The sequence below is a fragment of the Dendroctonus ponderosae genome, unplaced genomic scaffold, assembly GCF_020466585.1.
Source record: "Dendroctonus ponderosae isolate FM_Combo_2020 unplaced genomic scaffold, Dpon_F_20191213v2 Dpon_F_20191213_1, whole genome shotgun sequence".
Taxonomy (NCBI): Eukaryota; Metazoa; Arthropoda; class Insecta; order Coleoptera; family Curculionidae; genus Dendroctonus; species Dendroctonus ponderosae.
This window is the reverse complement of record NW_026017110.1, coordinates 58,184,955-58,206,229: the sequence shown is the minus strand read 5'-3', so window position 1 is coordinate 58,206,229 and position 21,275 is coordinate 58,184,955. Positions and strand designations below refer to the sequence as shown.

At 35.7% G+C, this 21,275-nt stretch overlaps 3 protein-coding genes across 3 annotated transcripts in view; 1 reads left to right on the top strand and 2 right to left on the bottom strand.

Annotated features, from left to right (window-relative positions):
- The first annotated feature begins 408 nt into the window (after nt 1-408).
- LOC109532797 (nuclear pore complex protein Nup205) lies at nt 409-13,777 on the top strand. The gene is made up of 30 exons (XM_019897858.2): nt 409-726; nt 2,688-2,883; nt 2,942-3,024; nt 3,088-3,259; nt 3,319-3,515; nt 3,586-3,739; nt 3,793-4,132; nt 4,189-4,358; nt 4,412-4,519; nt 4,579-4,734; nt 4,789-4,896; nt 4,954-5,113; nt 9,014-9,208; nt 9,270-9,357; nt 9,467-9,708; nt 9,761-10,090; nt 10,152-10,486; nt 10,546-10,740; nt 10,811-11,105; nt 11,160-11,210; nt 11,269-11,454; nt 11,569-11,672; nt 11,728-11,958; nt 12,017-12,302; nt 12,363-12,569; nt 12,634-12,866; nt 12,918-13,126; nt 13,179-13,323; nt 13,385-13,509; nt 13,564-13,777. The coding sequence occupies exons 1-30, from the start codon at nt 562-564 to the stop codon at nt 13,645-13,647; spliced, it is 5,550 nt and encodes a 1,849-aa protein (XP_019753417.1). The 5' UTR covers nt 409-561; the 3' UTR covers nt 13,648-13,777.
- LOC109532798 (glycine receptor subunit alpha-4) lies at nt 13,761-19,689 on the bottom strand. The gene is made up of 8 exons (XM_019897859.1): nt 19,444-19,689; nt 19,194-19,377; nt 18,910-19,136; nt 18,777-18,859; nt 16,192-16,326; nt 15,967-16,143; nt 14,451-14,656; nt 13,761-14,396 (listed from the first exon to the last, which is right to left on the bottom strand). The coding sequence occupies exons 1-8, from the start codon at nt 19,518-19,520 to the stop codon at nt 14,238-14,240; spliced, it is 1,248 nt and encodes a 415-aa protein (XP_019753418.1). The 5' UTR covers nt 19,521-19,689; the 3' UTR covers nt 13,761-14,237.
- Nucleotides 19,690-19,912: 223 nt separating this feature from the next.
- Nucleotides 19,913-21,275, bottom strand: part of LOC109532805 — a 13,644-nt gene continuing 12,281 nt past the window's right edge. The window contains exon 6 of the mRNA XM_019897869.2: nt 19,913-20,230. Within this exon, the coding sequence (XP_019753428.2) occupies nt 20,050-20,230 (181 nt within the window). The 3' untranslated portion in view covers nt 19,913-20,049. The remainder of the gene's footprint in view (nt 20,231-21,275) is intronic.

The following is a 21,275-nucleotide window of genomic DNA, read 5'->3' as shown; positions in this document are numbered from 1 at the left end:
GGAGCATCTATTGACATTTTTCGAGTTGTTGTGTACATGTTAAACCGGTAAATCTGGCAAGACTGATGCGACAAAAGAAGTGGACGGATATTGGACGTGTAGTTCTCCTTTTCTAGTAGCATTTTTCCAGTTCTTTCTCACTGGCGGATTTTCAAGCAACCAATTTGGATTGAAGCGAAAAATTAATATTACTGGCCTCATGAAGCCTAAAAATATGTACAACTATATATTTTTTATTGATACAAATCGGCGTAACATACAAGGTTTTTAGAAGTTTTCCATCAGTTACAAAGTTTGAAAGCTTCAGGGAAAAATTATATATGCATACATTTTACATTTGACTAGTAAAACATTTGCCAGATCGTTAGGCGAAGAACAAAAAGCTTCCCGCCTTCTGACATTTTTAGAATTTCTCTTATTATAACCTCAGTTTTTGAATATGAAACGTTTGGAATGCCACAATGTTATGTTTAATTTTGAATAATCCGCAGTTGTTCACGATTAATTCCATGTGAAACTCTTAAAAACAATACGAAATTCTGTGAGTTAATAGTGGTAAAAATGTCCTTAATACCCACGGAGGACGTTTGGAACTCCCTCAAGGAACTGAGGACCACTGTTTGGAAATACTTGAATCAGCCACACGAATCGGATTTACCTTCCGCCGATTTCGAAAACATCCTAAGAAAACATAAACAGCACTTTTTTAATTTGCTGCACAACCCTGTAAGTAGTAGGACTTACAAGTTCATTACCGGCTTGCCTAGAAAGTTTGTGTACGATAGTTAACCTCAAAAATGTAATAAACATTTTTGAGGCGTTTTTGAGTATTTTTACAATCTCTATACACGTTTACAATACTATGATGGGACAGTAATGGAAAAGTTTTCATTATCAACTCCCTACCAAATGCACTCCAGCTATTTTTTAGCACGGATATGGATGCAACATATCATGCGAAATAATTTTCAATAAGCTCTTAAATGGTTTGATTAATTTTGATTCGCAATTAGCAAAAGAAATTAATTTGGGCTTCCATGGGGGTTTGATAGCCTGATGTTGCTATCGAAACATCAGGCTTCTTCGACTTTGCGCTATTAGATTTTTTTCTTTGGGGACTCTTAAGGAATAAAGTTTACCCCTGTAGATTCCCAAGAAGAATTGTTACGTAGGGCTCAAAACGAGAGGACCGCACTACGGAATGATGCAGAAATGTTGAGTAGCTGCCAATGCAATTTTGAAGGTCTTGCGCAATTCGGGATTATGGGAAACGATCGTTTATGGGATTATCATCCAGGTTCAATGGAGAATCAACAATCATGTCACTCACGCTTGGCCTTATTTATACATACCTACACACTTCCTTACATAAACTTGTTTGATTGAATTATATTATTATTATCATTATTTTTTCTTGTTGATGATTTCTGATTGGGTAAAGTACAGTCAATGTCAAATGACTGATTAATAAGTACTCAAATTATTTAATTGAACTAATAAATTTTCAACGTTTATAAAAATAATATAATAAATTGCACTTGTGTGTGGTGCACATGTGGTGAGAGTGGCTGTGCTCTGATCCTGATACAGCGCAATCAAAGGCTCTTATTTTTTTGGCGCAAAAACTATGAATCCTTCATGATTGTATCTGATATGTATATCGAAAATGTAGTAATGCGGACACTAAAAAAAATAGAAATGATTCCAGCTCTCAAGTAAAAGTCCTGATAATTTTCGTACCAAAACCACTCAGGAATTTACCATTTGCTCAATGCCGATGGACGCGGAAGCTTAATCAAAGTATGAGCCTTACGTTGGAACAATCCCATAGCTAGTTTTATTAAAATGATTGTATTACAAACGCGTAGTAAAAGGTCTGAGAAAAGTCTTGTCTTTTCAAGACACTTAATTTTGAGGTGAAAACTCCAACAAAAAGGTTTTGAACATATGAATCCACCTGAATCAAACAGAACTTATCTCCTTTTGTCTCATATGTATATCAACCACTGGAAAACTTACAAAGGGAATTTGAAAAGGTTCATAACAACTAGGGCTCGGAATCAAACTCGAATAATTCGAGTATTCGAATATTCAAATATTCAAAAAGCGAATAATTATGTGTAGTCATAACTTGAATAATCGAATACTCGAATACACTAACATTATCAAACTCACAAGATGCAAATATCTTTATATGCACTTTGTATACTTTTATAAAATAAATGATTCATATTCTACAAGCATTTAAACAAATACCCATATATTTACAAGCAAATGAAAATAATCATATTTACTCTCCTGCAAATGAATATAAAATTACATCTCTGTGTTTTGGTCATTCGCGTCATCAACTTTTGCGCGGTTACAATTAATGTGCCGACAAAGGCACTTTTTTATCCGTTGCGGCTAGTTGCCAAAAATGATATAACGATTTTTCTTCTTGGAAAACGGAAAACGAACACTCTCATCGAATATTCGAATACTCGATTATTCGAATATTCGTTAGTTATTCGAGTATTCGAATGATTTTACTATTCGAATAAACCACTAAACAAATATTCGAATTTCAGATTTTTAAAAATTCCGAGCCCTAATAACAACTGCTTCCCGTCTTTGTTATTGGCAATGAATTGTTTTGTGAATATATTGAATGAGTTGTTGCAGAAATCATTTAAAATTTGTTTTAGCCCAAAAATGCAAAGAAACGGGAAGAACTAAAAAGTGGCATGGTAAATGGCATGTACGTAAAAGGCCTGGGCAGTCAGGAATTGTCCAAAGAGCTGTATCAAGAAACTATAATTTTATCGGACATGTTCGATCTCAATGAACTAGTTGCTTTGGATTTGTTATGCACTGCCCAAATCCAAATGCCTTATTATCCTGGTAGGGTGTTTATTTTCGTCTAGTTTCCACCGATATAAATTTGTTTAAATTATTCAAGGTTTGGCAAGAGGTTTAGTGGCAGTACTTTTATATTATGATGGACGTAAAGCTTTGTTGTCTACTCTGCTGTGTCTAGTGCAGGTAAATTTCTAGATATACGCCTGCTACAGTTACTTATGTACGATGTATTTGTTTTAATATTAGGCGCGAAATGGCATTCAATGGCGTGTGAATGTCAAACCTGAGTTATCCCGGTTTGTAACCGATTACACAGACCAACTATTAGATGGAGGCATTCTAATTAGAGTCTTGGAATTACTTACATTGCTGGACTGGGGCAAAGAATATCACATGCTACAAGAAAATTTAGCACTAGGTAAGTTACATCTCCAGCTGTATAGTAGCAAAATTTAGCAAAAGTACATTTGTGATTAGGTGACGCGAAACACCGGCGTCAAATCACAGATTTATTCAACGATATAAGGACAATTCTGGCAGATGTAATGTTTTCCTGGGCCACACAATGTGGGTTACCAAAAGACTGCACTATTGCACTTTTAAACCATTTGAAACAAGTGAAAATTGAATTTGAAGCATCTGGATACATTGACGATGTTATTTTGTATTTGCAAGTAAGTGGAAAGACTCCAAGTTCCAGTTGGAAATAAATTTGAATAGAAATAAAATTGTAATACGTTTCAGATGGCTTTATTGTCAGCCATCGATCTCAGTATCTTCCATACAAGAGAAGATGGGGAAGAAGCAGTTCAATCATTACCCATCCTGTCTGATACAACATTTATTTCAGATGTTGCAAACGAATTATTACCACCCTGTTCTGAGTGGGCATGCGAAGGTTAGTTTGCAATAATTACTAGATTTTTTCACGCATCTGAAATTGATTTGAAGGTTTACAGGCACTTACAACCTTCGGAATGTCGGTGTGTTTAGCATCTTTAAGAGTTTTGCCTCAAAACTACGTCTACCAAGATGCTATTAACAAAGAAGATGTGTTAGTGGACATGGCTATTGAAATGAACGTATTCACATTCTTGCATAATATAATACTTGAAAGTAAAACACTTTACCAAGAGCAATTCTTATACAAAAGAATGCACAATCTGCTCACAGATTTTGTCGTTTACATGTATCCGAAAGTAAAGGATTTGAGAATGAAAGCAAATGAAGTTTCGAGAACTTTGCAAGTGTATATAAGAGAAGGTCTGGAAGCTCCCGCCAGTTTACCAAGGTAGATATTGATTGAAGTACGTATTTCTTTGCCGAAGCTTGTAGCTTTACTTTTAGGTATTTCGAATATTTGTTGTTAAGTATAGGGAAATTCTATACTAATAATATCTTGGATGGTGAATACAACCTAAACTGGTGGAGTCCTATTGAAATAAATCCTGACAATAGCTTAAATATTAGAATTCCCCCCAGATCTGTAGCTCTATTCAAGCTTATAAAACTGGCGGGTAAGTTTCAAGAGAAACATGTGAATCTCTGTCTATTTTGTGTGTGTTTTTAGGTGACATTTTGCCAGCTACATTGTTTGTGCCTTTCATTAAAATGTTGAGTGGTTTGTCGGGGACTGCCGAAACTGCCAAATATTGTTTTAATTTACTAAAGCAATCAGGTAAACCCACCTTAAATCAACAGTGGTTCAGAAATTGGATTATTTTTTATTCATTTTAGGAGTTCATTTGTCGCATACGCTCACTTGGGACCATTTCTTCCAATCTTTCTCGCAATATTTTAACAACCTCAGGCAAGAGGCCCCTCCGCAGGCTGACACGGTCTATCGATTAAGACCCGGCTATCACAAGGGAGTCAACCCTCAAGAATTAGAAGGTACATTTTAACTTTGAAAAACCCCATCACCAACTAATAAATGCAATCTTGCAGGACTCCAAGCGGTATTGTTACTAATCAGAACTGTTGCCGACCAAGATCAATTCGTTCGATTGGCGATTTGCGAACATCCGGGCTGGACTCCATTGAATGTTCTCTTAGGTATTATTAACTGAATCGATGCCCGATGCAAATTTAATTAATAAACTTTTTTTCCAGGACTGGTTAGCTGTTCAGTTCCTCTCCCTTTTAAAGCAGACTTGCTGCTCACTTTAGCCTCCTTATCAAAATCAGTCAGCAATGCCAATCGAATGTGGAACAATTTAGAGGCATCACAGATTTTGGTGACAATTCCTACGACTTCCAGTTACGTCCCCAAGTAAGTGAAATATTATTTGTAGGAAATTTGTTATAATGTGATTCATGATTGGTTTTTGTTGACGGTGTGTGAAAGAAAATTGTAGCATAGTGTGGACGGTTTACTTTTCGCTCTAGTGAATACATGCATATTTGAGATTCGTGGATGTTCGAATCGTGTTTACGTCGCAGTTTTGTCGCGTTAGTTTTGGACACTAGGCATGGGTAACTCAGTTAATTTTCAGGAGTTGGCGCAATGATGCCGAAATGGCTTGGTGCGCCAACCCAACGCACCGGCTCAATAACTAACCGGTGCAGTTGCGTAATTTGCACCCATTTGGTAAAATGTTACTCATAAAGAATATAATGGATAATAATTTTGTTAGGTGTTAAAATTACAGTCCCGGGCCTCAAAAAGCTTTAATCCGGCCCTGGGTTAAATGCTCAGCGTAATTCGAAGTGCGGCACAGTGAGACGCGATGAGTTATAACGAAAAACTCAAAAATGAAAAATAGTCTCCACGTTCACTCGCGTTGTGCGCTCTAAATACCGACAAAATTTCGAACCACTCATCGTGAAGAAAATTTTTGCAGGATTTCAAAGAACTATTGCGGGACACATTTCGAATTGAGTTCTTCAAAAACAGATTTTCCAAAAACGAAAATTACTTTACAAGTTCAGAGTCTTGCGCTCTAAATGTCGTCAAAATTTCTGCAAACCTTCGAAAATTCATTCAAATTACATGAAATCCTGAATTTTACGAGCTTCGTAAATGTTGATGTGTAAATGAACGCTTTTACGCATATGCAGGCTCTTTAATACAAAATTTCACCTTCCAAAATCAAGCGTTAAATATTGACAATCTGCAAAAGCCGTTTTTTTTATGAAATTTTGTCGTAAACTTGCACCTAAATGTCTGATATTCAAATTTCGTGTGACTTTTTGTGACAATCCACGAGAATTTACTCACGCACGTTGTTATAACTGAAACAAATTACCAATCCAATGACATAAAATCGAACTCTGTGGCTCAAATTGTTCTTGAGCAACGCCAAAAAAGGCGGCGTCTTGTTTCGTCAAAGCCAAACTTATTTGAAATCAGCAAAGCAAATAGAGAGAAATATAAAGAATTCATAAAACCTCAGTAGCTTGTCGGAAAACTAAACTCAGTTCAAGCTAATAGATTTATACATTGGAGATCATTCTTACCAGCTTTTGCAAGCTGTCGCCCTATCCTCCATTTTCTACCCAACAATGATCACAAAGGTCCCTACACTTTCATAAACTACCGCACTTGCCATAAGGGCCACAATGATTCTATATTATCCATCTAAGAATGCGATTCTCACGACACAAAGGATTATCGACCGATTTCGTCTCCTGTCGGTTGCAAACTGTATATACATTTTCGCAAAAAGTACAGAATAAAACTGATTACATAATCATTTACTTGTTCGCCCTTCCGAATGAGTCATTGCTCTTGCTTGGCAGTTCGATTTCAGTTTGTTTATTGTTGACATTTTTGTAGATAGTGTATTCGCATTGCAATATTTGCAAAGGCAAATTTCACGTTCCAACTTAACGAAACTCAACAACTAAACGAAAAACGCTCCGAACGCCGATCTTTCATTGATTTAATTTAAAATTTAGAGTTATTTATATTAGTCCGAATTTCACTCAGCTGCAGTGATTAATGCACAACAAAATTAAAATTAATAATAAATTTTGTTCTTTTGAAAATATTGACTAAACTAAAAAACCGCAAAGAAATCACTTAAAAATGAAACTGTTGCTCAATTTCCAGCGATGATAGAAACCAACAAAATTTCAACTAATTAATAATGTCCTTTAAAAGTTCTGATTTCAAGAATTATTCCGCCACAAGCGCAATTCGAGGTGCGGCGCAGTGAGGCACGGTGAATTATAACTCACAGAGGGGCATCAACTCAAAATGCAGCATAACGCGACACTATCGCAGCACTCCCGATGTACCAAAATCTATGTATGATCGGTTTTTTAACAAACGATCAAATGAAATAGTGGCACAGTGGGGACGGTGTACTTTTCGGAACTTTGAAAACATGCATATTGGAAATTCGTGAAAATTCACTGGAAACGAAGTTTCCCGCGGGCGAAGCGTCGCACAATTTTTTTTCCATTGTTCGTACTTATTTGTGTAAATCTCTGTACTCGGTAATTCACTCGGAGCGCGGGACTTTACTGTAAGCTCTGTTTAGAAAATTCAGCACTTCCTAACAACCAAAATCCACGAACTTTTTCGTTTTCACCTAAAGGCAGGGACCTTTTTGGTTTTTGACTTTAGAGGCGTGGCATTTCTGCAAACGATGAGCTAGAAACTTGAATTGCCATTGTGCATGCTGCAAAATTAATATTTTTTAAAATAATTGGTTGAGTTGGTCATTAACTCTAGACTGCAAATTATTTTATAAAAATTTCACAGTCCTAAAGGCGGAGACCTAGAAACTTGAATTTTCTCTTCAAGATAGGGAAAATGTGTCTGTTTATGCTACAAAATTGACCTTGAAATGTTGCCTGGAAATTTTTTTTGGAAGGAAGATTTGGCTTTGTTTATGCTACAAAATAGCTTTTGGAATGTTGCCTGGAAATGTTCAGAACATTTGTAAAAATCGATGTTTAGTTCTAGACCTGCGGCATTTCTGCAAGCTTTGTTTGAAAACTTACTCACTTTCAAAGGCGAAGAGCGAGAAATTTGAGTTTTTGCCTCAAATTAGGGAAGAGTTGGCTTAGTTTATGCTGCAAAATTGACTTTGAAATGTTGCCAGGAACTTTTTTTGAACAATTGTTAAAATCGGTGTTCAGCTATAGACGAGCGACATATCTGCAACCTCTGTTTCAAAGCTTCCGGACTCCTAAAGATGAAGAGCGTGAAACTTGAAATTTTGCTTCAAATTAGATAATATTTGGTTTTGTTTATGTTACAAATTGCCTTAGGAATGTTGCCTGAAAATTTTCAGAACAATTGTAAAAATCGATGTTCAGTTCTAGACGTGCGGCATTTCTGCAAGCTTTGTTTGAAAATTTACGCACTTTTAAAGGCGAAAAGTGAGAAACTGGAAATTTTGCCTCAAGTTAGGGAAGAGTTGGCTTAGTTTATGCTACAAAATTGACTTTGAAATGTTGTCTGGAAAATTTTCAGAACAGTGTTAAAATCGATGTTCAGTTCTAGACGTGCGGCATTTCTGCAAGCTTTGTTTGAAAACTTACGCACTTTTAAAGGCGAAGAGTGAGAAATTTGAATTTTTGCCTCAAGTTAGGGAAGAGTTAGCTTAGTTTATGCTACAATATTGACTTTGAAATGTTGCCAGGACATTTTTTTGAACAATTGTTTAGTTCTAGACGTGCGGCATTTCTGCAAGCTTTGTTTGAAAAATTACGCACTTTTAAAGGCGAAGAGTGAGAAATTTAAATTTTTGCCTCAAGTTAAGGAAGGAGTTGGCTTAGTTTATGCTACAAAACTGACTTTGAAATGTTGTCTGGAAAATTTTCAGAATAATTGTAAAAATCGGTGTTCAGTTCTAGACGCGCGATGTTTCTGCAATATCTGTTTCAAATATTCCGGACTCCTAAAGATGAAGAGCGAGAAACTTGAAATTTTACCTCAAGTTATATAATATTTGGCTTTGTTTATGCTACAAATTGCCCTAGGAATCTTGCCTGGAAATTTTCAGAACAATGTAAAAATCGGTGTTTATTTCTAGTCGCGCTATATTTCACCACCTCAAAACTTTCAAAATCCTAAAGACCAAGAGCGAGAAAGCTGAATTTTCGTGTAAAGATAAGGAAGATGTGTAATACATATTTATGCTAACAGCTTCATCTATGATCTTTATTGATCTGGAGTAAAATAAAAAGCAAGTTGAATAGAGTGGAATTTTCTTAGGGGCATCGAAACGGAGCTTGATGAAATCGAGTCGCGCTTGGAAGAATATCCGCTTACCAGAGCCGTTTTGTGTTTGCTGGACACTTTAACAAACTTCGAAATACCCAGAACATTAGGAGCTGGTCCGAGAAAGCCGGGTTTTGAACCGTACTTTGATTTCATTATCAATTCGGTTTTCCTGAAATTTAATTCCAGGTAAATATAATTAATTCATCTCACTTTTATGGGTAGGTTCCGACCGATGTTCTTTTTATAGATCGTACCGAAATATAGTGGAAAAATGGGAAGTTGCACATCTTTGCTTGAAACTTTTCGAAAAGTTCCTCAACCAATACGATCCCATGGTAAATGTTCGATTAGTTAGCAACAATCAATTAAAAATTAAGTTCAATAGTGTGATATGTATATGTTTTTTGTGATACTTGAAATTTCGATTTTTTACGAATTAATTAGGTGAGAGACTTTCGCCAACAAACAGATGTTTCGCAATTTAACTGTCCTCCAGGTTATCATTTAATGATACAGTTGAATAACAACACAGAGGCCTTAAATATTGTACTTGATATGATTGATGAAGGGAGTCATTATTTCGAATCATATGTATCATTCCCGGGATTGGAAAAAGTGAAAGATTGCACCTTATGCTGTCTTAACATCATTCTCCGGACCTTGTATTTGTTTAATACGTTTTTAAGGTAACGTATGAACTAATGGTTGAAAGTTTTTAATAATTCGATTAAATTCTAGCAAGCTAACCGTGGCGGCTGGAGACACTAGAGTTCTTAGCTCTGTCGGTAAACTCCTAATGGCAATTAACAGACGATCGGGCAAGCCAGATCATTGTATTAACATTGCTAAATATGTTTGCTACCAACAATATTTACCCAAACATGCGTTGGTGGCTGTTAAGATTCTTAAACACATTACCTCAACAGTAATAAGCCACAATACGTTCATGAGTATTCTTACAACTTCCGAAAATACACAGGAGATCATTAAAAATGGGTTTATTCAATCCTTGGAATCTCAGCATGATGCCACATCAATTGGAAATAGCACCAAAACTGAAATTTTAGGGTCAGCATTTAAAAAAATGTGTAGTACATATTTTAAAAACTTCATCAATAAAAAATTTTAGACTCATGAAGCAATGTCTCGGATATAACTCGCCTAATTTCACACACTTTTTGATGGGTTTCGATCTGATGCGTGATGTGTCGAAGACTGAATTTCAATACCCTGGAGTAATGGGATTCCCTAGAACTTGCATTCATTCTCTGCTATCGATATTGGAATCAGTAATTTCCAAAACAGTACAACCACCAAGCGTTGCTATACTGGAATCTTGCTACCATTTGGTGTATCTGCTGGCTTCAAACCCCAAAACCAGCACACCATTCCTGAGATTCATTCGTCTTAATAAAATGTTTTTCATCTCCCATTTGAAAGAGTGCAAAACGGATATGAACAAAAGTAAGCAATTTAATTCGATATACTTGGATGTTTAATTTGACTGACTTAATCTGAATCAGGTCCAAAGAATCTTAGAAAAATCTCTTGGCTGATGAAGACCTTAGCTGTTGAGATGAAAGTGGGCAGCAATTGGAAGCAAGTTACTTATCTCAAACAACTTACCACTTTTCTCGGTAATGTTCCTACAGGTGAAGAGGGCCAAGACACAATGTTTTTGTATCAGTCGTTTAACATCGAATTGAAAAATCTACATGGTAAGTCATTGAAAGCGTTTGCTGGGTTTTTGACCAAAAGGTAATGTGGAAATAATTATTTTTAATACAGGTGTTCCTGAAATAGTGGACCCTACTACAGGCGCCCAAGTAACGGATAATAAGATATTACAAAAATATGCCGATGCTTGTGAATCTCTGGTGGAATTTGTGAACGCATGGAGACAGGTAGTCGAGGTAGTTGTAACCTGTATTCCCTTGGAGATTCTCAATGCGCGAGAGCAGCAAGTTTTCAGCATTACCTTGTTGCTTTGCCTATTAAGGAAAGTGGTGCGATCTGATTTGCTGCCGGAAGTTTACAGATTATTATCTGGATCTGTTTTGCTCATTATGAACAATATCAAACGGTACCCAAACTCAAATTGTCAATTTTCTAGAGGTTCTACGTGTTTCATTTTTAGGCATTATTTAAAGGAAAAAGGAGAATTTAACGTGGTGACTTACTATCTGGGGTAAGAAATAGAATGCTTAACATTTAAATGTTCTGTTTTAACTGTGGCAATTATCTAGGTCCCTTAAAGATATATTAGACTCTTTAGTACGATGGATAATGACTTCAGACGTTGTTGATGGAGAGCTGCGGATTAATTTATATGCCGCATTGGTTACTTTCTTACAAATGACAAGCGTTGACATGGATATTCATCAGGATAGGCTTAATAATACCGTTTATGTTCCAACTCTGGATGGCCCAAGGTATAGTAGTACTTTCTGTTGAAATGTTTTGCCTTTAGTTATTCGTATTAAAATCGGCAAAACATGCCAACAAGTTCATAGCCAATTCAGCAACTATATAAAAAAATTATCCAGGTCTAACATCAATCCTAAAGACAGACAAATCAAGCTATCGACAGACATTATAGACAACTTTGGAGAAAAACTCATGGAAATATTATGTCATGATTGCTTAGGAGGTAAAGGGATTTTTACCCGAATGTCGACAGATTCAGCAACGTTTTTGCATTGCAGGACAAGAAGTTTGCAAAATTCTGGCAATGTCCAGCTACAGCCACTTAATGGCCCTCAGCGTTAACAACAATTGGGCAATTTACATTTCTGCACACGGTTTTTTGAGGCATATTATTCAGAGCATTTTAGAAAGCGACGGTGAATTGAAAGCAATGCTGGAGCCGGGATTCGGAAATGTAAAACCTTTATACTTATATCTAGCTAAAATGGTATTATTGACCCGTTTGGCAAGTAAGTCAACAGCAAAATATCAAAGGTGTGAAATCAACAATTATTGAACTTATTTCAGGTTCGAAGATGGGGGCCCAAATGCTACTAGAGCAGAAGCTCCTTGGTGTTTTTAGTAACATGTCCGTCTACAGGCTACATCCAGAAGTATCCACAGTTTGGAAAGGAGAAGAGATTCTGGACAACTTTTTGCCCGCGCCAGAACAACAGTACCTTCAAATGTTTATGCCTGCTTTGGATCTTTGTAACGCCATTCTAACAACCCTTGGCACAGAAAATCAATCGGCCATAACGCAAATCATGTATTTCTTATTTAGCCATCAAGATGTAATTGAACTTATCTTAAGGTATTCGTCTTTTTATTTACTATACACATCTATTAAAATACAATCGACTTTCTTTTCTAGATCCGGAGATACAGATTTATCAGCTACATCCCTCAAAGAGCTAGCGGTTTTGACTTCAGTAGTCTCCCGAGCCGCGAGTAACAATATGATCAATGTTTTAGAGAACCCTAACATAGTGTTGAGCAACAGGGCTCAGTTGTATCGGTTACAAAAACTGATGTTAAGTCTACTACCAAAATTCATGTTAAGCGAAGATAATATTAAAACGTAATTGTTCCACGTAACTTGTTCGCTTGGCATTAAAGCTCACAAATATTTCTTTCAATTTCAGGCTTCTTACACAGTCCAACGCGGAAAATACTTCCTATCCAACGTCGGATCGTCTGTTATATGCCTTGCAAGTAGCAACAAATGTTTTATGGTATGCACGCAACATTATTGCAAACAACGACGTAGAACATGGAGAAGTGGGAGTTCTTTTCTATCCTTCGCTCTGCGATCCACAAGGAAATATTTTCTCCAAAAAGATTCTGGGCCACTCCAGCGAACAAGAGCCAAGTCTAGGTAAGTAAGGAAAATTGGAAGATTTCTAGGCACTTACCAATGTTCGCACAGGGTTGGTTGTACAACAATTGATATACACAGTCACTTACATTCAGCAGCGCAAAGTCACTTTCGATCTACTAGCTAGAAAACTTCAGGATGTTCCAGACATGAATTCAATGGACTTGAGAGAGTTTATTGAGGATCATTTGGAAATGGCAGATTTGTCAGTGAAAAGAGAAAGGGCATTTGAAATTATTTCAGAGAAGTTGGAAAAAAAGGTAAGGCCTCTAGGTGAAAATTATTACAGAAGAGTATATTTGTTGATTATAGAAAAAGGAAATGGAATATTGCTCTTTCATAATTGAAAATGCGTTATACTTGATTTGGGCTCATTTGGACTACTTTATGTTGCGCGCCACTCCGAATCCTCGGAGCACCGTGTACATTCATCCGAATTCCATAGGCTCTTTAGATGGTAAGGCCTATTGCCATTTCACAATTGTCTATTATTTTGCAAATTATGATTTCATTCACAGCCACTGTACCTGCCAGTTCAGAATGTATCTGGAAAGTATCAAATGATGTTATAGTATCACTGAAAAGGAGACTCATTTCGATATTTAATGATAGCTTTAGCGAACAGCTATTGGAGGTGTCACAGGTAAGTCATCTTTGATTATTTTAGAACACAAACACTATCTAAACGTTAATTCAGGACCGCACAGAAGCCGATAGGGGATTTACCGAGGCTTTGCTGCGAAAATGTAAGCGACTTATACAATTTGTACGCGCTTTATAAATCACTTGAAACTTTAAACCAATGAATTTTGTGGGGTATTATCACCTACTGTGAAATTGTTCTTTTTAAGGGAAACTGGTACACATGTAATAGTTATGAATAAAAATAAAAAATTATGATTACCACGAAACTTTAATACTCTTATTTCAATCAAGCCTAATTACAAGTTATGTTTAGTATGTATATACTAAGCGCTAAGGTTTTGCAAACAATAGTTTTACTCAGAGGTAAAAAATATTACAGCCTAAGTCTCAAGTGGTAACGCCAACGCGAGTAGAAACTCAAAAATAACGGGTTTAATATGTTATTTAGCTAATAACTATTATTTATTAGTCGATTCTGGAGTGAGAAAAGTATGAAAACCATGTCCTGGAACTATACAGGAAACGATCAGCTTTATGAATGTTTCGCGTGCCTATTCCAGGGCGTGATTGTCTATTTCTCTTGCCTCTAGTGCACCAAGTATTCGACGAGACATAATTTTAAATAATGGTAAAATACACGTTCTACATTGCTTCTAATAGTAATATATCGTAACAATAGAGAGGTACAAACATCAATTGTGCTTACATGAGAATATATTCTGTTTGTCAGAGGAAAGTCGACCAATACGCGATATTTAAGATGAAAAACGAAAAGGGGAAGAAGAATCGAGAGAATTGGTCAATGCACAAGGCTATACTTCTGCCGTTGCAAAATGTCGGATACTGTGGAGCGCTAACTGTACTGTAACGTGGTCGCTCCATACCCTAAAACATTCAATAAAATCTTTCCTCGGCAGTTGCAAAATAAGGCGTTGTTACCCGGTAGTCGTTAAGGTCAGAGTTAATGTCTTCGTCAGAATATCCCTTCATAGCCTTAGTGGCTACGGGGCCCATATAATTGTTAACAACAGCAAACTCCATTAAGGACATGAACACAAACACTGAACAACTGGACATCCATACATCTATGGCCTTTACATATGAAACAGGCGGCAGCGACTGCTGTGACTGAGTATTTTGTGTCGCTACAAATGCATCTGTATACAGGGTGGTCCAGTTTCCGGAGCGGAAACTTCAGGGAATGATAGAAAATCGAAAAACAATGGCATTTATAAGATGTATTCGAGAAACGCTTCATTAAGCACATTTTCCAGTAAAAACTAAATTTTTGTTTTGTCAGTTGCATCCGTATTAACACGTTTATGAATGTATCACAACGAACAGTAAAGAGATTGTTCGAAATGTAGTTCACCCGCTTTAATACATTTTCGACAATGTCTAATGAATTTATTGCAGCTGATACTCGATCGGGATTTCGCTGCGTATCATTGCAGGCTTGCTGAATTTGCAAAACTAGATCATCTCTGGAGTAGAATAAACTTGGCCTTTTGCATGTTCCCAAAAGTAAAAGTCCAGTGGATTAAAATCCGGTGGTCTGAGTGGCCAAGCCGCCATTATCGCTTATTTCATTCCTTCCTTGTACTTCATTTAGTAGAATAACTCAGAATTTTCAAGTCAATCTGTGATGCACCTCGTCAACGAAAACTATAGGAATTGCTCGAAATGTATTACACGGAAGGAATGAAATAAATTACAATGTGGTCAATTGCATTGAACTTGGCCACCCAGATCACCAGATATAAATCCGCTGGACTTTTTCGGTTGGTAAACATGCAAAAGATCAAGTTTATTTTACTCCAGTTTAACCAGAGATGATTTATTTTTACGAATTAAGCAAGCCTGCAATGATATGCGGTAAAATCCCAGTCAAGTATCAACTGCAATAAATTCATTAGTTAGATGATGTCGAAAAATTATTGAACTACATTTCGAATAATTTCTTGTTGCTGTGATACACCGCCGATTGATTTTGTGTTTTTATCTTACAGTTTCATTAAATCAGTATCAGCTATTTTCCATTTTTTACTTGAAAACATAGTAGCATTGAAAGAAAACCTTTCCTCTAAAACTGTATGAATAATCCGAAAGGGATTTTTATTTTTTGAAAAAGCAGTGGGGTGACATTTTTTTGGTGACAAAATGTGCTTTCTTCGCCTGCAGTTATCGCGTGCAAAATATCCACAGCCACCAACAGTTTGGCAACAATTACTAAATTTGAGTTTTTTAAGTTCAACTGTTTTTGCTTGATAAAGGGTTTCTCGAATGCAGTTTATAAAGCAAACTTTTTCAATTCTCTATCGCTCCCTGAAATTTCCACTCTGAAAACTGAACCACCTTGCATATTTTCATGGGAAAATTTCGGAGTGCTATTATGTTTAAATTAGAAGTGTGTGCACACTTTAAGTTGGGTCAACACTTGCAATAAAACGCCTACCTAAAGTGAGGAGTGAAGTCACGCCTAGAGTGACTCTAGCAGGAATAGCTTCAGGTTTGATCCAAAAAGAAATCCAGGACATGACGACGATCAGTGCTGAAGGTATGTAGGTGTGAAACAAATGGTATCCCAAGCGGCGTCTCAGATTGAACACTACCGCTAAACATGTGAAATTTCCTGCAACAAACTGTGAACAAACAGGTAAGGAAAAAGCCTTTGACTAACCCGTAGAATACTCAATAGTGCAATCAGTCGTATAGTTATTGGATATATCCAGTTGCGGAAGTTCTATTTCAGGATTTACCACTAGAGGATCGGTCATATTCCATATAAAAACCAAGTCGTGATCGGTATGCGACACTGGAATAAACCATTATATAATTATGACGAATGCATATATTTTTTGTCGTTTCAATTTAGTCAAAAGCAGGGTTTTTGAACATTTGAACAAAAGTGTCCCTGCTCAGAAAATGCGCATTTGTGCATTGTTGTTTTAAGTAATTCAAAATTTTTCTCGTTTTTTACATAAACCCTTTATAAAATTTATTTCAAATCAGTTGCAGGTGTTGAAGTGTGTACAAGTTTTGAAATTTTAATCTGTGAGTTGTTGTTTCAAATAAGTGAGTGTTCGTGTTTGGACCATGAAAGAAAGTAGTTGAAGTTTTACTATTTCGTCTTGTTCCTGAACTATTCTGGACCTTAATGCCCGTACATCACTTTTTGGACTTTAGCTGAGCAACGGAGTTATTTTTCCGGTAAGTTTTTACCCATTTATACAGTTGTTATCACTTTGCATATCAATCTTGTTCATCTTGCGGCAAACGCCCTACCGATTTCGTTCGCTTCAGTTATTTTCGAACGGTTCAACTCCGGTCGATCCGGTTCAAAGTATACGTTCTGGGACGAACAGGTTGAATCTAGTTCTGTAGCGTTTTCTGAAAATGGCTCTAGACACTACCAACCGAAACGTTGTGATGAAAACATCTATGTAAGACAGTGGAAGTTTAAGGATGTTCAACCTGTTCGTTCCAGAACGTTCCGTACGTACTGGGTGGTCGATCGTACGGTCTGCCAACTGGAACGTGATTTAAAATCACGATAATAAAAAATAACAAGAAAAATGAAGAAATAGGGACCTACTCATAACGATCTTCGAATTTGAATACTCACTTTAGATTAACACATTGACCGATGAGGTGGTCACCACTTCCAGATTTTTTCTCGGTAATGTTGGGAAATAAAATGTATAGTCATTTTAACCCGAGAATAAATTGATCAAATAATTCATGAGGCCTTTGCAGAAATAAAACAAACAACCAAGTGCATTGAATCAGCGGAGGAGTTTTCCAATATTCGCGATGATTTCAGTTACTATCATCCTTAATCTGAATCTGATTTCGTTTCAAAGTTTTTTACAGTTTCTTATGCCAGCTATTTTTTCTGCTCTTTGTCTGATAAAAGATATTGCAAAATGTCTTTCCAGCTAAAATATCAACATAGTTTGGTTTATAAGATATTAGCTTTCGTTTCATGATTTAAAGTAATAAAGTTTAAATAAATTAGGAAACCAATACCATCCATTTTGCGTTCTATTATTGAAAAGTGAATTTAAAATTCGATATTTTTATATTAAAATATACAGGGTGTTCCTTTAAAAAATGAACTTAGGTCCACTAACCTTTTCACCTGACCCCGTATACGTATTGTGAAAACTTGTTATTCACCAATCATTCGAAAGAAACGTTTTCAGAAAACATTTGTCTGTATCTCCTATAATTAAGAAATTATAGGGACATTTTGAAATTGTCAATTTCTTGATTTTCCCCTCTATCTCTTAAGTGAGCAAAAATTCTCAAATTTTTATTGCCATTTTAACTTTGACCTAAAAGGAGCACATGGCACCTATACCACTTTTCTACCCTATAAAAGTGTCAAAAACGGGATACCCGTTACATAAATGAAAATGCGGCTGATGCTAAAAACTGATGAGTTTTTTGCGCTTTTAGGCTGTCGCGGCAGAAAAGTTTTTCTAACGTTTGAATCTTCAGGGGCGTTTCGCTCGAATGATTTATTCGGACTTGCATCTTTTATCCGGACAATTTCAGGCAAACGGTGAAAACGGTTGGAAACATTTTTATAGTGAAACAGCAATGAAAGACCGAATAAACGATTCAAATCAATCCAGTGTAAGCTGAAAGCTAACAGAGCGAAAACTCAGTTGCAAGCATTGGACGCGAAAGCCCAAGTCTTTTGATATATTTTATTTTTAATTGTTCTATTCGACTTAAAAGATTGAAGCTCTCATTACAACTGAAATACTCAAAACCATACTGAAAAGAATAAAACCGCGTTTTAATCGTTTAAACTGCTGCAACAAGTATGGCACATATTTGGTTCATAAAACTGCTATTAACTTTCTATGTAGAATCACATTTTTGAATATTCGCAGCTTTTTCTGGAACTGCGTATTATTTTTAATAATGAGGCAGAGTATAAATGTCTACGGAAATTCGCATATGTTAAACCAACCATGTTCAGTGTTTGACGCAATAATTGTATCGTAAAGTGTATTTATTTTAATCGGTATGAAAATACCTCGCGTAGTTTTTCACCGTTTGCAATTACCTTAATAGTAAAAAGTTAATACCTTTAAACTTCTTAAAGTTGCATGAAATTATTATTTAAGTATGTATTTTCCTCCATGAAACAATTAATTCGATTTTACAGCATTGTCAACAAATTTATGATCGTTTTTTTTTAATGATTTTCTGTTAAATTGATGATTGAATTGAGCTTCAACGTATACTTACAACTTTCTATCATCATTGAACAAATTTGAGTGTCATGAGGATAGGTTTCAAATTTCATTGCACAAGATAGAACAAGCGTCAGCCTGAAACATAAATGAATAGCAGAAACATTAAAAAAATAGAAATATCTAACTTAGACATGTATAGCAGGGTCTTATCGTGGTAGAGCCACAGATAATGATTGGGTATAGTCATTTCGTGAAATGTAACGCTTTTTGCATTTTTGAAAAAACAATCCGGCCTCCATATACTGTGAAGCCATTCTACATCTAAAATTCGATATTCTTCGCTCATGTTTTCAGGCAGTCGTAGTCTGGGATCCCGCCAGCTCTGTGCCAAGAATATGTCGGTAACATAAGTCTAAAAGTATTTAAAATAGTGTTTTCAAGCTGTGGAAATAATCGAATTTATATTTACCATTGATTCTTCGTTTATCGAGTCGAGAGACAGTACCGTAACATGAAAATAGACTATAGTTGGTTGGCCATGATATTTAGGGGCGCGATTTTTGTCATAGTGTTTCGGCCTCAACGGTAAAATATCTCGCAAAGATAGACTGGTTTCTTCTGCATAGTCCCGCATTTTATTATTGGAATGATCTCTGAAAAAAGTAGCGAATCACTGGATTTTCAGAGGTTTTTTTTAAAGATAAATGATGCACACTTACGAGTTATGACTACTCATTATCCCAGATAAGCACAAATATAAGAAAAGGAGAATATTCAACCTTACATCTAAACACATTACGAAAATATAACCCTATCTGTACACCACTTGCAACTGAGCTGTTAATAATTAATTAGATTAACACATAATCCCATTTTAACATTAGTCATACGAAATAGGTATGTTCTGTTGGAAAGTAGAACAACTGTTTAGGATTCGGTCTCCAATGGTGGAATTCGAAGCAAATTTGTTCTGATTTTGCACAGAAATGTTACTTTTGTTCATAAATTGTGCAAGCATAAATCTATTAACCACAGGAAACATGTAAAAATGCAAATTCAGTATTAAAAAACACTGCCTGCGGCTGTATAAATCTATTTCGTTCGGGCTGCTTTTACTCAATTACATGATCATTTCAAATTTACACCATTTCTCCATTTCACGTGAAATACAGGGAATAAAACAAGCAGTAAAAACGAATTTTATTTTATTTTATATATAAATCAGGTAAAAACTTTATGCGGCAAATTTACTATGTCATTGCAAATAAATTAAAAATATGAAAGTACTAAAAGAATTTAAACTAAATTAAATCTATAACAAAGAGCTACTCTTCATGGCCGATAAACACAATTGGTTTTCCCGTTTTTAGCACGCGTAAACTGGAATTTCTTCCTAATTTTTGCTTCAATTCCGACTGTTCGTATTCTTCATCAGTTGGGCCCAAATAAGCCGGTTGGGACTGCTGTGATTGCTCCTGTTGTCCTGAATATTGTTGGCTTCGATACCTAAATCAACGTGTTAATACATTATTGCTTCATTGTACATACTTTCCTGACTGTGTTTCAATTCCAAATCAAAATCATTTCCTGGGCTTTAGTCATTTATTGTCTATTTATCAATTAAAATACGTTTCGGTGTTTTCCACCATCATCAGTTTCTATGTGTAGCGTTGTTGCTACATTAAGCCTTGGCATATATAAAATATTATACACACATTCTGGCCGTTTGATTGAATATATACTGGGGAACTGTTGAGGTAACCTCGGCAAATCACACATTCCAGATATTCTAGAAGATTGTCTGGGACATATACGAGTCTAATTTCTAGGAAATAAATTACTGTTAAAGCAAAGTAAGATTTGCACTTTTAGTTTGTGCTTCAGGATTACTGCTTTTCTAAACATTTCTAACATGGTTGTTTTGATGTATTTTCTTTATATTTTGGATAGATTTACTTTTAAAATAGTTTTCCAGTCAGAACTAAAAAGCGGAATTTAGCAACATGATGATTGATGCAAGTTGATATTGAAAGCAAAGAGTAGGTGGTTGGTCAATTTATCGCAAAAGCCCCAAGAGGAATCCGGATAGTAGAAGTTGAAAATTGGGTTAATCCAATTTGCACATTTCAAGTTTAGTTTATTTATTAGGATTATTTCTTATTTCAGTTGCTGATTAAATTTAGTTTTATTGCACTTATTTTTATAGCTGTCGGATTTCAAATGCCTCCTGAATTCAATCGAATGTGGCATGCAGTTTATTTTATACTATTTATAGTAAAAAGAAATAATTGGAGAATTTGTCGTATAGTTGCTGTTGACTTCATATTGGTTTTTGTCTTCTAATGGTGATTTTTAACTGACTTTGTCAAGGATCTATCTACTTCTTAAACATTTTTGGAAATATCAGCAATCTGATTTATAGTTTAAAACACTTTCTTTCTGTTTTGGCATATATAAAATATATGCCAAGGCTTAAAGTAGCAACAACGCTACACATAGAAACTGATGATGGTGGAAAACACCGAAACGTATTTTAATTGATAAATAGACA

Coding starts and splice junctions, on each gene's coding strand:
- LOC109532797 (XM_019897858.2), top strand. CDS start 562: ATGTCCTTAATACCCACGGAGGACGTTTGGAACTCCCTCAAGGAACTG. Junction 2,884..2,941: donor CCAAATGCCTTATTATCCTG/GTAGGGTGTTTA, acceptor AAATTATTCAAG/GTTTGGCAAGAGGTTTAGTG. Junction 10,091..10,151: donor ACCAAAACTGAAATTTTAGG/GTCAGCATTTAA, acceptor AAAAAATTTTAG/ACTCATGAAGCAATGTCTCG.
- LOC109532798 (XM_019897859.1), bottom strand. CDS start 19,520: ATGTGTTTAGATGTAAGGTTGAATATTCTCCTTTTCTTATATTTGTGC. Junction 14,657..15,966: donor GACTTCACTCCTCACTTTAG/GTAGGCGTTTTA, acceptor ATGCATTTGTAG/CGACACAAAATACTCAGTCA. Junction 14,397..14,450: donor CTGACCTTAACGACTACCGG/GTAACAACGCCT, acceptor TGAATGTTTTAG/GGTATGGAGCGACCACGTTA.